General features: G+C 50.0%; 6 protein-coding genes across 6 annotated transcripts; 5 read left to right on the top strand and 1 right to left on the bottom strand.

The window, feature by feature from the left end:
- Positions 1-231: 231 nt before the first annotated feature.
- COCSADRAFT_198272 (uncharacterized protein) lies at positions 232-1982 on the bottom strand. Its single transcript, XM_007700291.1, has 7 exons — positions 1733-1982; positions 1594-1670; positions 1379-1538; positions 1164-1318; positions 1029-1103; positions 822-959; positions 232-769 (listed from the first exon to the last, which is right to left on the bottom strand). Exons 1-7 carry the CDS (start codon positions 1769-1771, stop codon positions 331-333), a joined length of 1083 nt encoding a protein of 360 aa, XP_007698481.1. The 5' UTR covers positions 1772-1982; the 3' UTR covers positions 232-330.
- A 1510-nt stretch (positions 1983-3492) lies between these two features.
- COCSADRAFT_180082 (uncharacterized protein) lies at positions 3493-5009 on the top strand. The gene is made up of 5 exons (XM_007700290.1): positions 3493-3813; positions 3864-3947; positions 4029-4268; positions 4321-4596; positions 4655-5009. The coding sequence occupies exons 1-5, from the start codon at positions 3759-3761 to the stop codon at positions 4807-4809; spliced, it is 810 nt and encodes a 269-aa protein (XP_007698480.1). The 5' UTR covers positions 3493-3758; the 3' UTR covers positions 4810-5009.
- Positions 5010-5117: 108 nt separating this feature from the next.
- On the top strand, positions 5118-6080 carry COCSADRAFT_113847 (uncharacterized protein). Its single transcript, XM_007700289.1, has 2 exons — positions 5118-5420; positions 5522-6080. Exons 1-2 carry the CDS (start codon positions 5206-5208, stop codon positions 5784-5786), a joined length of 480 nt encoding a protein of 159 aa, XP_007698479.1. The 5' UTR covers positions 5118-5205; the 3' UTR covers positions 5787-6080.
- An 822-nt stretch (positions 6081-6902) lies between these two features.
- COCSADRAFT_158951 (uncharacterized protein) lies at positions 6903-8458 on the top strand (the record flags this gene model as incomplete). The annotated part of the gene is made up of 2 exons (XM_007700288.1): positions 6903-7190; positions 7481-8458. The coding sequence occupies 2 exons, from the start codon at positions 6903-6905 to the stop codon at positions 8456-8458; spliced, it is 1266 nt and encodes a 421-aa protein (XP_007698478.1).
- Positions 8459-8607: 149 nt separating this feature from the next.
- Positions 8608-10497, top strand: COCSADRAFT_139035 (uncharacterized protein). Its single transcript, XM_007700287.1, has 3 exons — positions 8608-8735; positions 8787-9463; positions 9520-10497. Exons 1-3 carry the CDS (start codon positions 8613-8615, stop codon positions 10007-10009), a joined length of 1290 nt encoding a protein of 429 aa, XP_007698477.1. The 5' UTR covers positions 8608-8612; the 3' UTR covers positions 10010-10497.
- A 757-nt stretch (positions 10498-11254) lies between these two features.
- COCSADRAFT_85867 (carbohydrate esterase family 5 protein) lies at positions 11255-12589 on the top strand (the record flags this gene model as incomplete). The annotated part of the gene is made up of 3 exons (XM_007700286.1): positions 11255-11384; positions 11622-11708; positions 11781-12589. 3 exons carry the CDS (start codon positions 11255-11257, stop codon positions 12587-12589), a joined length of 1026 nt encoding a protein of 341 aa, XP_007698476.1.
- Between the last annotated feature and the right edge of the window lie 520 nt (positions 12590-13109).

Genomic DNA, 13109 nt, shown 5'->3' with positions numbered 1-13109 from the left:
ATTGCCCAACACCAAAAATGCCTCGCCACTTCCTTGCACCAGCACTCTATGGTGTGCATAAACAAAGGTAGCGTTGCATGCCATTGGAGTTGCAAAGCCAAATCGTTGGCGGTAGCGGCGGCGACGGCGGCCGCACTGGTGTTGGCGTCTATCCGCGCTTCCTCTAAAACGGCTTCGCTTGTTGGTTCCAAGGGTTGGGTCACAGTCCCACTACAATGGGAATTGATACAATCGAGACATGCTGAACTAATTAACATTTATCCTCACAGCAACGAGGAGAATCTACACTACTCATGACTTGCAAACGCAAAACAACCGAAGCGAGTCGTGCTATGGTTTCGCCATTGTCGGCGGGAAGGCCCGTTCCAAGCTTATCTCATCGTCGGACGATCGGTCAGAGGCCGGGTACGGTCCTTTAGCCGAAACATCCCTGAGCTCTGTTGTGCTATGAAATTGGACGTCTTTTTGTACGTAAATGCCATTTGCCAAGGTAGCTTTTGTTTTGGCACCGCTTGCCTCGGCCAGCCTCGTGCCTCTGCTTCCGTATTGCATCGCACCGTTCGTCGTGTCCTTTGCGCTTGATCCCATCATATTAGGCACCACTCTCTTCATCAGTGGCCGAAGCGCCGGGATACAGGCACACATTATCCCCAGGCTTGTTTCTATTGTTGAAAAGTATGCGATGGTTGCTATTTTCCACGTTATGTCTCTCCAGTTGTGCTTACTTCCAACCAACATGTCGAGCCGTACGGCGGAGATAATGCATACACTACGGTTTGTTAACACCTCTCTACAGCTACGCATGAACGCATGTTACTAACCCCAAGCCCATACACATAACAACTAGCAGGTACGTCTTGCGCACCCAGTTGATTTGCAACCCAAGCACAGGCTTGATAGGGATGATAAGGATAAGGAAATCCGTCACCATATTGATAACGGCATTGAGTGCAACCGGTCTGCCTACTGTCAGCAACAAGCCCAAAATCCTCGTCGTATGTACACATGCAGGTGCACCCTTCGCTTACATGTCGTCGGGGACGCAGTTTTCTGGCGTCAGAGTGGTAACCGACTCATACGAGCAGATGCACGGTGTCAATGCCCTTAAGAAGTTACTTTGTTAGTATTGATCTTGGTTCAGTCTCCTTACTGCTGCAACTTACTGCTGCGCTATCCCCCATAAAAGAAGCAGCCCAATTCCCCATTGCGAGATGAGTCGCATTGATCTGCCTGGGAAAATGGTGCAGTACTGGATGAGAAGCGAGATTTTGGTCGCAATCTGCGCTGCGTTGTAGAGTGCCATCACAGCCACCATCAACTGTGTTGGGTTAGCATCAAATCTATCGAGCAACTCGTCTCCAGCGCGGCTTTGTATTACCCGGTTGAAGGTTGGCAATTTGTCTTGCACATGCTCAATATGTTGCCCTGCGCCACCAGCTATCACGATTGCGAAATTGACACCGGACTGCGCAAGGCTCAGAGTGTGTGCTACCAAGATCATGTAATCATCGGGCCCGACAAATCGTAGTATTACCCTCCTATCGTGCTTGTTAGACTGCCACTCTCTGGGTTTCTTTGGTCGATTTTGGTCACCTAGTGTAGAATCGAAGGGCTACGCAGACGCTTGAAAGAACTGTAAAGACGGCGACAATGGCGAGAGTGATAGGAGCCTGGACCGAATTAGTGACCTGTATATTTCTAGCGTTGATAGTTTTTTCCTTCTTTCACGTACTCGAGTCTCTTTACTAACCGCATCTTGGGCGTTGGCCATGATGCTCAATCCAGATTGAACATGCGCATATGTTGCGCAGACACAATCGACTTTAGATCGGATGGCTCAATAAGGCACAGGGGTTCCCGCAGTCTTAAGGTGCATACGGACACTTAGAAACCCGAGATCAAATTGGCAGGTACCCTTCTGACAAGGGCTCTTCGAGACCTTGTATGTCGCGCCCATGACTCGCCATGCAAACGACATCTCGGTTCCATTTCTGAGTGCTAGCCAGAGATACAGCCACTCGTCTAATGTACACTTAGCTAGCCATGTGCGCTATTTGGGACACATGTCCGACAAATAAGCTGACCGGCTCTCGTCCGAGGATAAAATTTAGGGGCGTCTTTACATCCTCGTAATAGATGAAGGTTGCCACTAGACGCAGCACGCTCAGCTTTAGTACGGGGCATCATGGCCTGTGCGTTGCTGCTAAAAAATCCCTTGCAAAGCTGAGAGTTCACGTTGCATCATCTTTATCCATGACTTTTTCCCTATATTAAGATACATATGTGGATATAAAACCCAACTTTCTTACATCCTCCACTTGGTCGATCTCCGTGTTGTGGTGCACTGTGTTGCAGCTTCGCTGTATTGCATGGAGTAGGTTACGACGCAATACAATCCAAATTCCTTGTCAAGTCTGTTCGTCATCCAGGGTGCCCATGTCAGATATACTTGGCATGCGGCTTTTAGTGTAGCCACCTGCCACCACAATCGCACCATACAGTTGGTGATGCTAGGGAATAATGACTGTCAAAACCAGTATAGACAAGCATCATCGCATACATAGTAGCTAGAGTGTCCCACAACTTCGATCGATAAGGGTATCTGTTCCCGCTGTCCAACAAGACACTAGAGAACATGCCATCAACTAATCGGAAGTCTCACCGTGAAAGGTTCCGAACTGCTACACCATGTCTGCAATCGTATGTTGCCCAGCCCGTCAGCGTTGCTCAGACCCATAAATCCCTCAAGATAATGAAAATAAAGCGAATCATAGCGACTGTCGATAGCTCTCGAGATTGGCACCCTGATCGCAAACCTAAAAAAATAGTAACTTTTACTATCGCTAGGAACGCGCTTTGGTTGGTACAAAGCTCTTCAGCTACTTTATTATCATCGGTAGGGCATGATACGTTGGCATTTATGGCGTACGTACCGTGGCGTCAGTAGCGCAGATCGCGCTCTAGTTCGTTCCCCGTCTCCCCGCTGCCCTAGGCCCCGTTTTCCATCGAATTGGCTTCCGCGCTGGCTCGCTTCCCCATTCGCTTCAGTTTGCAGACCACGTCCGCCCCTTAGCCATTGTTTGGGACTAAAATAATGTCCATGCAAGACGATAAGAATGACTCGACTTGAGTAGAATCGTTCGTGGGGTACGGCTCTTAGTCAACCAAACTATTCAGATGAAAACTTCGCCCACCAACAAAGCGCAATACCAATGAGGTATAACTGTACACTCGTATTGTAAGTAACGTATATATTCTTTTTGCATATTAATCTATACGTAAAGCCTAGTATTCATTTATATAGGATAGCATTTCTAACTGCGTTGTGGTGAATGTGGCTGATTGCAAGTGATAGCTTTGGTTTAATAGGGGCTGTTTGTATCTGGGCATTTCGGTCGACCAAGAGGGTGCTGCACCCTAAACGCTTGCTTCCATCCTGCTGCACTCTGCAGGGGACAACTCTACTAGTCATGTAGGACGCAATGGACTTTCCCTGCGGAACCCCGGAATTTCGTTGAATTTGAAAGAGCGGCATCACACATGGAAATAAGCATTGCTTAATGCCTGGCTTAGAGATGCGTTTTTGCTGCCAGGCTGATTGATTACCGCAGCCACGCTCTCCCGTTTAGCTCAGCGACATGGACCGTGCTAAACTTACGTACCCCACCACCCCACTTCAACGGCATTCTCAAACTCTCACGCCTACGCGTTGAGTAGACAGCAGACGCCACATACAGCCACGCTGAATTACCATCACAATGCTCATTACGGAAACACACAAAGATGTGCCCACCGAGGCAGGTGGTGACATGAGTTTGTGGTCCTTATGTACATTGGTTGCGGCAACTCAACTGACGTTCCAGGAATCTTCATCTTCCACCCCACCATTCCAAACTATCCCAAGACAAAGTTTCCTGGTGTCGTAGTCTTCTCTGAAATTTATCAAGGTAATTTCGATTATTCATTGTGCGTGTCATTTGATTCATTGAGAAAAGAGTTACGCTTGGGTTATGCTGACATTCTTGCAGTGACTGGACCGGTTGCTCGCTTTGCACGACAAATCGCTTCCCAAGGCTACATTGTCGCAGCGCCATCTTCCTACCATGAGTTTACTGGACCTGAACCACTTGCCTACGATGTCCCTGGTACTGACCAGGGCAATGAATGGAAAATCACAAAGACTGTTCAAGCTTATGACGAGGATGCTTCTCTTTCGGTAGACACATTACTCGCAATGTCAACATGCAACGGAAGAATCGGCGCTACTGGCAAGTACTGATTTCTCACAAGGGGTAAGTATGTAGCTCATCATCTTTGCAGGCATGTGTCTAGGAGGTCACTTAGCATACCGTTGCGCTCTCGATCCACGCGTCTCTGCAGCAATTTGCTACTTTGCAACCGATATTCACAGCGGTACGCTGGGAAAAGGCAAAAAAGACGACTCGATTGCTCGCTGTAAAGACATCAAAGGCGAGCTTGTTATGATATTCGGCAAGATGGACACGCACGTACCACCAGAAGGCCGAGACCTGATCAGAAAGGCGCTGCATGAGGCAGGCGTTACCTTTTCCTTCTACGAACCAGCCTGGGCGCAACGTGAGTATACATGATCATGTCTGCTAGAACCTTTTTGGCGTACTAACCCATTCGATAGATGCTTTCATCCGAGATGAGCTTAGCAAGGGTCGCTACGATGCTGCGTTGTCGGGGATCTGCTTTGAGATGCTCAAGGAGCTATTTAATCGCACATTACACTCTGATCTGGGACCGAGGTCTGGGGGTGACGTCGAGATTGAGGACGTGTGCTAAACATGAACTTGGAGCTTGTTGCAAGAACCGATAGCTGGGTTGCAAATACTGCTCTATCTACGGTCCAATATTCATACTATCGAATGCAATGCATGAGTTCCGGCATTCGGCCGTGAGACTAGACTAGACTACTCTAATACTTAACCCGAACACTATAGGCAAAGCAAAACATAGCAGCCACGTGAATAGCGTAATTACAGGGGCATGAAGGCTAGGAGCCAATCAACATGTCAATGACGAGCATGCATGCCAAGCCGTCTAAACTGCGCTAACACCGACGATGTTTCTCGAACCTCAGAGGTTGACATCTTCAATTTGCCATCGCAACACTAATTCTACCACGTATCGCAAACACAACACCCGAACACATAACAACGACATCACAAGAACAACAAAATGCCTCGCCAACGCTCCGGAGCCGCTCCTCCTCGCCGCCCTCAAGTCCCAGCAGCCAGGCAAGCTACCACTGCGCCTGCGCCTGCGTCCTCGCGCCCTCACTCGACTGCTGCGGCTCCCGCCCAGCATGCTCCCACTCATGCGCCCGTTCAGCAGGCGCAGGCTCCTACGCCTCAAGGACCTGGTCTGTTTGGACAGATGGCTAGCACTGCTGCGTAAGTAGTCCCAGGCAACCATATTTGACTTGGATCGATTTGCGCCACGAATGCCAGGCACCCCACTTTGTAATTTGGACGCTTAACTGATATGCTTGCAGTGGTGTCGCAGTAGGATCTTCAATCGGCCACGCAATTGGCGGTCTCTTCAGCGGTGGTTCTTCCGCCCCTATCGACGCCGCGCCCCAAAATACCGAGTTCGCCGCACAGCACCAGGGATCCGCTCAAATGGTACAGTCGGGTCCCTGCGCAAACGACGTCCAGAGCTTCCGCAAGTGTATGGACGAGAACCAGGGTAGCTTGACTATCTGTGGATGGTATCTTGACCAACTCAAGGCGTGCCAAGCGGCGGCTAGTCAGTACTAGAGAGTAGTTTTCTCGTAGGAAGAGGATGAATTAAAAAGGATAGCAGCCAATATGGAGGGGAAGTGTATGAATATAGTGACACATTGAATTGCATCTTTAAGCGCACATAGTGAATATGGCATTTGAAGATTGCGGTTTCACACTGCATCATCTGGCCAATGAATCAATCACCACTTCAACATATGCTTTGATTGTCCTTGCATTTCCACAAGACGATTGAATCTCCTAAACATATTAGCAAATAGCATCCTGTACGTATGCCTTTTCAATCAATTTGGTTATCGTCTCGCTCCCAATGCTGATGTTGCTGTTCAGTGTTCAGTGAGCTCCGTATGCCAATCCGTGAAGAGCTCCTTCCGCAACAGATCAGTGAGGAAAACGCCCACCAGAGCAAAATGGCAGGAACCCACGAGCTCGAGGTAAACAAACCGTCGAAGCTTAATTGTGTTCTTCTGCAAGCTTCTCGTCACGACACACGTTACAGCAGCACCAGCAGCACCAGCAACATCACCATCTTATCTTGAAAATCGCTTCGTTCTCCAAATTGGAAGCAGATCGTTCTTCAGACGTAGGGCAACTTCATATTAACCCACGCAGTCAAGACGGCGTCAATCTAGAGTATCACCAAGTAATCGAACAACTCACTTGGATCTTCAATCCAGAACCAGTCTATCTACAAGCGCGGATGCTTCGTATCAATCCAGTCGACTAATACATCGGCAGACCGTCAGCAAGAACCTTTACCGTGGTCGACAGTCCCTGCAGAACCTGGACTAAGAGATATTCCCAAATCCATGAAAACTTTGGAGCGGACTCAAAAGCAACCACGCAAGTAGCATTTCAACTTATGCTTCCTGGATACCTCATTGTCCTTTGATTGACTGCCCCTAAATCCGATTGGGAGCGGCAGAGCGCCTCAGTCTGAGCTACCTTGGGACTTATATCTTTCGCGTCCAGCCATCACGTACAGTTTGCAGAGAGAGGTTTACTGAGTTTTAAATATAAAGCTCGGATAACGGGACTTGTCCGCTTGCTCTACACCCACTGGCCCTACACTCGCTTGCCCTCCAACCATCCGAATCTCTGTTTTAGCGCAATGCAGTTGAAGAATTCAAAATGCTTTCTTTTCTACGAAGGATCAAAAGGTGGCGCGAAGAACGCAAGCTCATCGAGAGCGTGGAGAAACAGGATAATCAAATAGCCCAAACACCCCTAGTCGCCCTAAACCATGAAGAGAGTGAGTTTATCAAGAACGTGAAGGAACGGAATAATCAACAAGCGCAAGAGCTCCTCGCCGCCTTACACAACCTGCAGTACACCATGGACCCGCTCATATCCGCTAAGGTCTATAACATTCGTTTCCGTCCACTTACTAGCCGGTTGCCAGATGAACTCCTCCTCTGTGTACTCGACTTCTTATCTGATGATGTCGTTACGCTATCATGTCTCCGGATAGTCTCGAGAATTTTTTTTCATAGGTTGGTAGTAAGCTGGTCTATGGGGTAAATCCGAAACCCATCGTATATCAGCCCCAATCACTCCCGAGGGTTCTAAGGTACCAATTTCGGCGGCTATTACAGCGGGATGGTCGGTGCCATAACTGCAAGCGTTGGAATGACACCTGTGACCCTCAATACTTTGATTGCAGTAAATTCGAGCCAAGAAGTTCCTGGGATGCTGATGATGCAGAGCAGGCTCGGCTTCGCCGCAAGCCCCACTGCTACGCCTGCGACAGTCTTCATAGCGTTTATGAATTTTCCTCTGAGTACCAGCAATCTTCGAGCCATCAGCCAGAACGACGGTGCCCAGGGCAGCAGGGATCGGTCAAGTTATATAAGCATATTCAAATCAATTGGGCCAGTATCAAAGCCCATATTGATGACTGGCGGCGGCAGCAGCTGTATCGCGGAGGAGACTGGCAAGCCTGCCTTGATAACTTCAACATCGAGTGTCACGATGCCAGCCATGACATAAGCTGCAAAGCCTCAGATGAGCCAACCTGGCCTCGAGCCCGTCTGAGCACTATATCCATCGACTCCATCAGCCCAGGCACTGTAGTCCTCAGTATAGAATGGGCACCTCATAGCCGCATTGGTACGATGGATCTCACTGCAGACGGTCGAATACCTGCACCAGAGCTGAGATCGCCATTTCAGAGACTTCGAGGTTTAGGCCCTGCCAACACTTTGTATCCTGCGTCCCATCTGGGCGATTCACCCGAGATGGCGTTCTTTGACCCACTTTCCCACCGTCGGCATTTTGTTCACTACCAGAATGGAGACGATGATCAAACAAGACCTCTACCACCCCCGCCCCTATATCTACCGTTTCAGAAAAGAATGAGTCTGGAATTGCTACTTATTCTTCAAAGAGGGCTTCATGGCAAGAAGCTAGATATGGAACTGCATTCTCTGAGAAATGATGGTGATACCTCCATCTCCTCATACTATCTCACACTTCATTACAAGACAGACATCATAGTCTGCAAGGTGATGGACCTGGCGGATCCTACTGTCAAGATCGTCCCCACCGACTGTTGGCTACACGCCATGGATACGCAAACTTACCCGCAGGCAAGCCATGTCAAGCCCCAGTGTAGGAACATTGCTTGTGTCAATTACTTCAAGAGACGCAAAGGCCGCCACTACTGCGAGGGCCGGTATTTCCTATAGGAAGGACTGGTCCAATCAAATGCTGTGACTGAGTGAGAACGCAAGGGACATACGAGTGGCGGGGGCGGGCCAGTGACAGGCTCTGCCAAGCCTTCCCCCTCCGGCTTCTTTTCCAAAGATGATTGCAAACTTTCATGTCTCTGCTCTATCGAAAATGTCGGTCCGATTAGACGTAATCATCGTGGGTGCAGGGCTGTCGGGTCTCGCAGCTGCGATACAGTGCGCACTTTCAGGTCATTCTGTCACAGTGTTAGAGGCCACGAAGGAGCTTGCTGAGGTGGGCGCAACATCCCCGAGCACCAGACAGGGTGACTGAATATCTTGTCAGGTCGGCGCCGGTCTCCAGTTGACACCAAATGCGACACGTCTGCTTCAACAATGGTCCGTATATGATACCATTGGGGATCAAGTGTGTGAGCCCACTACGCTCACAGTGTACAACTATCGAGGCGAGGCTCTCGCACACGAGGATAATTTCGGCACAAACATTCGTCGGAAATATGGCGCGCCGTTCTCAGACTGTCACCGCGTGGATTTACAGCAAACTTTGGTAAGAAGAGCAAGAGAGCTAGGTGTGCACGTTGTGCTGGATGCAAAGGTGAATGGCATGGACTTTGGCAGCGCTCCTGGCGACAGGGCACGTGTAAAATCATACCAAGGTCAAACTTACGAAGCTGATCTCATCGTCGGAGCTGATGGGCTCTGGTCCTTTTGTCGGTCTACCATGCTCGGACGCAATGACCCTCCCTTACCAACTGGAGACCTTGCGTACCGTATAGTCCTCAGCGTTGATCAGATCGGCGACCCCAAATTGAAGGAGATGGTGCAGACACCCGCATGCCGATTTTGGGCGGGACCTGATGCGCACGCAGTAGCATACAGTATCCGCGGAGGGAACATGTATAATGTCGTCCTGCTCGTCCCCGACGACCTGGAAGAAGGGGTGGCAAGGACGCAGGGTAATTTGGATGAGATGAGGAGGCTGTTTGAGGGATGGGATCCCGTGTAGGCTACCCCACTTGCCTCATTGATTGTACAAGCCACTGACACGTACGTTTTAGGTTAACTCAGCTGCTTGAATGTGTCGACAGAGTGGACAAGTGGAAACTGATGCACCGTGCCGAGATGGACTCGTGGGTCAGCCCACAAAATAACCTCGTACTAATTGGCGACTCATGTCACCCGATGCTCCCTTATCTTGCCCAGGGTGCCAACTCGTCCATCGAAGACGGCGCAGTCTTGGGCTTGCTTCTCGCCCCAGAACACTACAAGTCAAGGTCACAACTACCGGAGACTTTACAGCTATTCCAGCAATTGCGAAAAGCAAGGAGTGAAAGTATTGCGCGGGAAACATTCAAGCAGCGAAAAGACTTTCATCTACGTGATGGACCAGAACAAGCAATTCGTGACGCCACAATGCTTGGGCAACTAGGCAAAAGTCCAGAAGGTGCATTCCCGAGTCGCTGGACATGCCCCGAGGTGCAACCTTGGCTGTACGGGTATAACGCGACCGAAGAAGTCGCGGCTGCAATGCGAGCTCGAACGTCGTGATGGTGCGTTTTTTTTGGAGTGGCGCATGGACGACGTGAACTCTGACCTCATCGGTTGGTGTACAGGTATCGCAGCGTGTTATTTCCATTGAGAGAAGGCCACCAGCACTAAATAGTTGAGAGATGATGTTGCACCAGAAGCATTATGAAACGATGTACATGAGGAATGCCGAGGCATGTCGCATGGCCGACATGGGAAGCACTAGTAGCCCTACGCCACAGGGTCGCTAGATCCCTAGCTAATTTGCACATTGATCATGTCAGGGAGTTGGTTGCTTGGTGCATGATGCCGTTTCATACTTCCCATGTACTTTCTCAAACAGCATCCTCCAGAAAACGAATATCAAAGAGGAAAACAGCTTGGCTGCTGTGGATCGAGGAACCGATGAATCGTGGGTTTTATACCACGCATAGAATCTAGTCGTGCCTGTCATGGACGATATTTATGTCGCAAATTTTGAAGGTATATTACGATTCTTTAATTCTCCGGCAAGACTCTCTATTGTATGCATACTGCATGTAACGAATCACATTTTCTCGGACGACAAAGTAGTCCTTGCAATATCCATGATGAGATGATAGTCGCTAGCCCGCGGCCCGCGAAACAAACTATACCATAATGATTGGTGATACGCCCACCGCTAACATAACGGCAACACTAGTCCGCAGGCCCAGTGCCTTTCAGTGTGCCTATCAAGTCCCATGTCATGATATGTGAAACATGAAGATCAACGGCAAACCCGGTCGTATACACAAAGCCTAGCGAAGATGTGTCGATCCGCGGGGACAACAGCTACCACATCCCATGCCAAATATCAGGTAGTGAAGCCCTGCAGCAAGTGCCGACGTGGTGTGTAGTACTCCGCACATTCCCTTCATCACCTTTTTCTTTTCTCCACAGAGAAAACGAATGTTTCAAAAAAAATCGTACCAGCAAATGATCTGTCATCGGAACAGTCGGTCCTCGGCACATGCGTATGTACATACTGTATCTCTCGCCACGTCGTGGGTATAAGAAGGGTAGTGGTGTAGCCCCCAGTGCTAGAGAAGGCATCGACTTTCGATCCTACATTCACTTCTCTGCCCTGTTTCTCTCGTGCAGTGCACACCTCCACCATCTTTTGCTTTCTCTACAAGCCTTTTTGTCGTTCGTTCATCGGGATAGCCCTTCTATCTTTCACAAGCAGAGAACTCTTTTTTGCCATTTCGAGATTTCAGACCATCTTTGGGATAAACTCGGTTCAATATGAAGTATCACGCTGGTCACGTTTTGGCGCTTGCGAGTGTCGCGGCTGCGTATCCGTATCCTCAAAAGTTGCCTTCTACCACTGAGCCTGGCGCGGGCTCTGATACTGGTGCTGGCACCGGCACCGGCAGTGGCTCTGGACTCGGTGGACTCTTTCCAGGTATAGGCGGAGGATCAAGTCTGCCTAGCCTTGGTGGGGGTTCTGGTCTCCCTGGGCTTGGAGGAGGCTCTGGTCTACCTGGTCTTGGGGGTGGTTTGACCCTTCCTACCAAACTCCCAAGCCTTGGAGGAGGTTCTGGCTTTCCTGGTCTCGGAGGAGGTCTCGGAGGAGGTTTTCCTCGACCTACTGGCTTTCCTAGTCTAGGAGGAGGTTCTGGTTTCCCGGGACTGGGTGGTGGATCTGGTCTTGGAGGAGGCCTCACTCTGCCTACTAGCCTGCCCAGTCTAGGTGGAGGTTCAGGCTTCCCTAGCCTCGGTGGAGGTTCAAGCCTGCCAAGTCTCGGAGGGATTGGATCTTCACGCAAAGCTGCTGCTAGCGACACTAGCATTGGCACTGGTGGTTCCTCGTGGATGGACTGGCTCAGCGGATTGACTGGAGGCCTTGGTGGAGGCACTAGTGCTGGCAGTGATGAAACTACACCACCCGCTTCCCCCGATACCGAGACACCAGCAACTCCAGCGACTCCAGCGACTCCAGCCACCCCTGGAGGAAACAGCACTGGTGGATCTGGAGGCACTGGAGGAAACTGCAAACCGCAGCAGGCTTCTTCCGGCCTTCTCGGAGGATCCGAAAACGGCATCGTTGACAAGAACTGCTGCACAGACATGACAATCATCTTTGCTCGTGGAACAGGCGAGATGGGCAACGTAGGCACTGTCTCCGGGCCACCCATGTTCAAGGCTATCCGTAGCAAGCTCGGTGCCGACCGCGTTACTGTCCAGGGTGTCGACTATCCCGCTTCTGCCGCTGGCAACGTCAACCTTGGTGGCGATGGTGGTGAGAAGATGGCGGCACTTGTTAAGCAAGCCAAGTCTCTGTGCCCCAATACCAAGGTCATTGTTTCTGGCTACTCACAGGGTGCCATGGTAGTCCACAATGCGTTCAGCAAGGGCCTTTCGGCCGAGGATGTTAGCGGCGCAGTTCTTTTCGGAGACCCATTGAAGCGCACGGCCGTTGGCAAACTTCCCACAGACAAAGTAAAGCAGTTCTGTGGCACTGCTGACCAGATCTGCGGCGGCGGTGGAGATGGTGGTGCCACCGGTAGCCACATCAGCTACGGTAGCAGTGCTGAGGCTGCAGCCACGTTCGCTATCCAGGCTGTCGGTCTTGCTTAGGTAGATTAAGTCTGTGTTGTCAGTATAACGCAGTATGGATGTTTTGGTCGATGGGTCGGTCGCTTGGTCACAGAAGATACAGGCAGGGACTGGATATTTTGTGGCAGACGATGGTATACTTTCGTTTCTACACAGTCAGCTACTCGATTTCATGTATCTAGTTCCCTTCATGTATATATACGTATCAAACTCGCTCTTTTCCCCAAAACCACTTATCAGGCACCGTCAAACGGATTTCTTTTGGCAGTATTTACGTGCCTTACGTAATAAATATGACTTCAAGAGACATGATGGTTGACGTTAAAGTGATGAGAGTTGATAAATCTAGCCTGAATCCATTGTCAAGAATACTAAGATCGCAACACTGAGACAATTGCAACAACAGGTGTTGCGCGATATGCGCGTTTTTCGGTCGTCCTTGTTGTTCACGGACTCCTGGTGTTCCTAGTATTCACGTAGTGACAATATCGAAATCGTCTCCTAGTGAACACATTATTGTTAAAGAGAGTAAACACATGCT

This window comes from Bipolaris sorokiniana (genome assembly GCF_000338995.1).
Source record: "Bipolaris sorokiniana ND90Pr unplaced genomic scaffold COCSAscaffold_5, whole genome shotgun sequence".
NCBI classification, from domain to species: Eukaryota; Fungi; Ascomycota; class Dothideomycetes; order Pleosporales; family Pleosporaceae; genus Bipolaris; species Bipolaris sorokiniana.
This window is presented reverse-complemented; position numbering and strand designations above follow the sequence as displayed.

Coding starts and splice junctions, on each gene's coding strand:
- COCSADRAFT_198272 (XM_007700291.1), bottom strand. CDS start 1,771: ATGGCCAACGCCCAAGATGCGGTTAGTAAAGAGACTCGA. Junction 1,104..1,163: donor TTATGGGGGATAGCGCAGCA/GTAAGTTGCAGC, acceptor TAACTTCTTAAG/GGCATTGACACCGTGCATCT. Junction 960..1,028: donor AACTGCGTCCCCGACGACAT/GTAAGCGAAGGG, acceptor GACAGTAGGCAG/ACCGGTTGCACTCAATGCCG.
- COCSADRAFT_180082 (XM_007700290.1), top strand. CDS start 3,759: ATGCTCATTACGGAAACACACAAAGATGTGCCCACCGAGGCAGGTGGT. Junction 4,269..4,320: donor CGGAAGAATCGGCGCTACTG/GCAAGTACTGAT, acceptor TCATCTTTGCAG/GCATGTGTCTAGGAGGTCAC. Junction 4,597..4,654: donor CGAACCAGCCTGGGCGCAAC/GTGAGTATACAT, acceptor CCCATTCGATAG/ATGCTTTCATCCGAGATGAG.
- COCSADRAFT_113847 (XM_007700289.1), top strand. CDS start 5,206: ATGCCTCGCCAACGCTCCGGAGCCGCTCCTCCTCGCCGCCCTCAAGTC. Junction 5,421..5,521: donor CAGATGGCTAGCACTGCTGC/GTAAGTAGTCCC, acceptor ATATGCTTGCAG/TGGTGTCGCAGTAGGATCTT.
- COCSADRAFT_139035 (XM_007700287.1), top strand. CDS start 8,613: ATGTCGGTCCGATTAGACGTAATCATCGTGGGTGCAGGGCTGTCGGGT. Junction 8,736..8,786: donor CCACGAAGGAGCTTGCTGAG/GTGGGCGCAACA, acceptor ATATCTTGTCAG/GTCGGCGCCGGTCTCCAGTT. Junction 9,464..9,519: donor TTTGAGGGATGGGATCCCGT/GTAGGCTACCCC, acceptor CGTACGTTTTAG/GTTAACTCAGCTGCTTGAAT.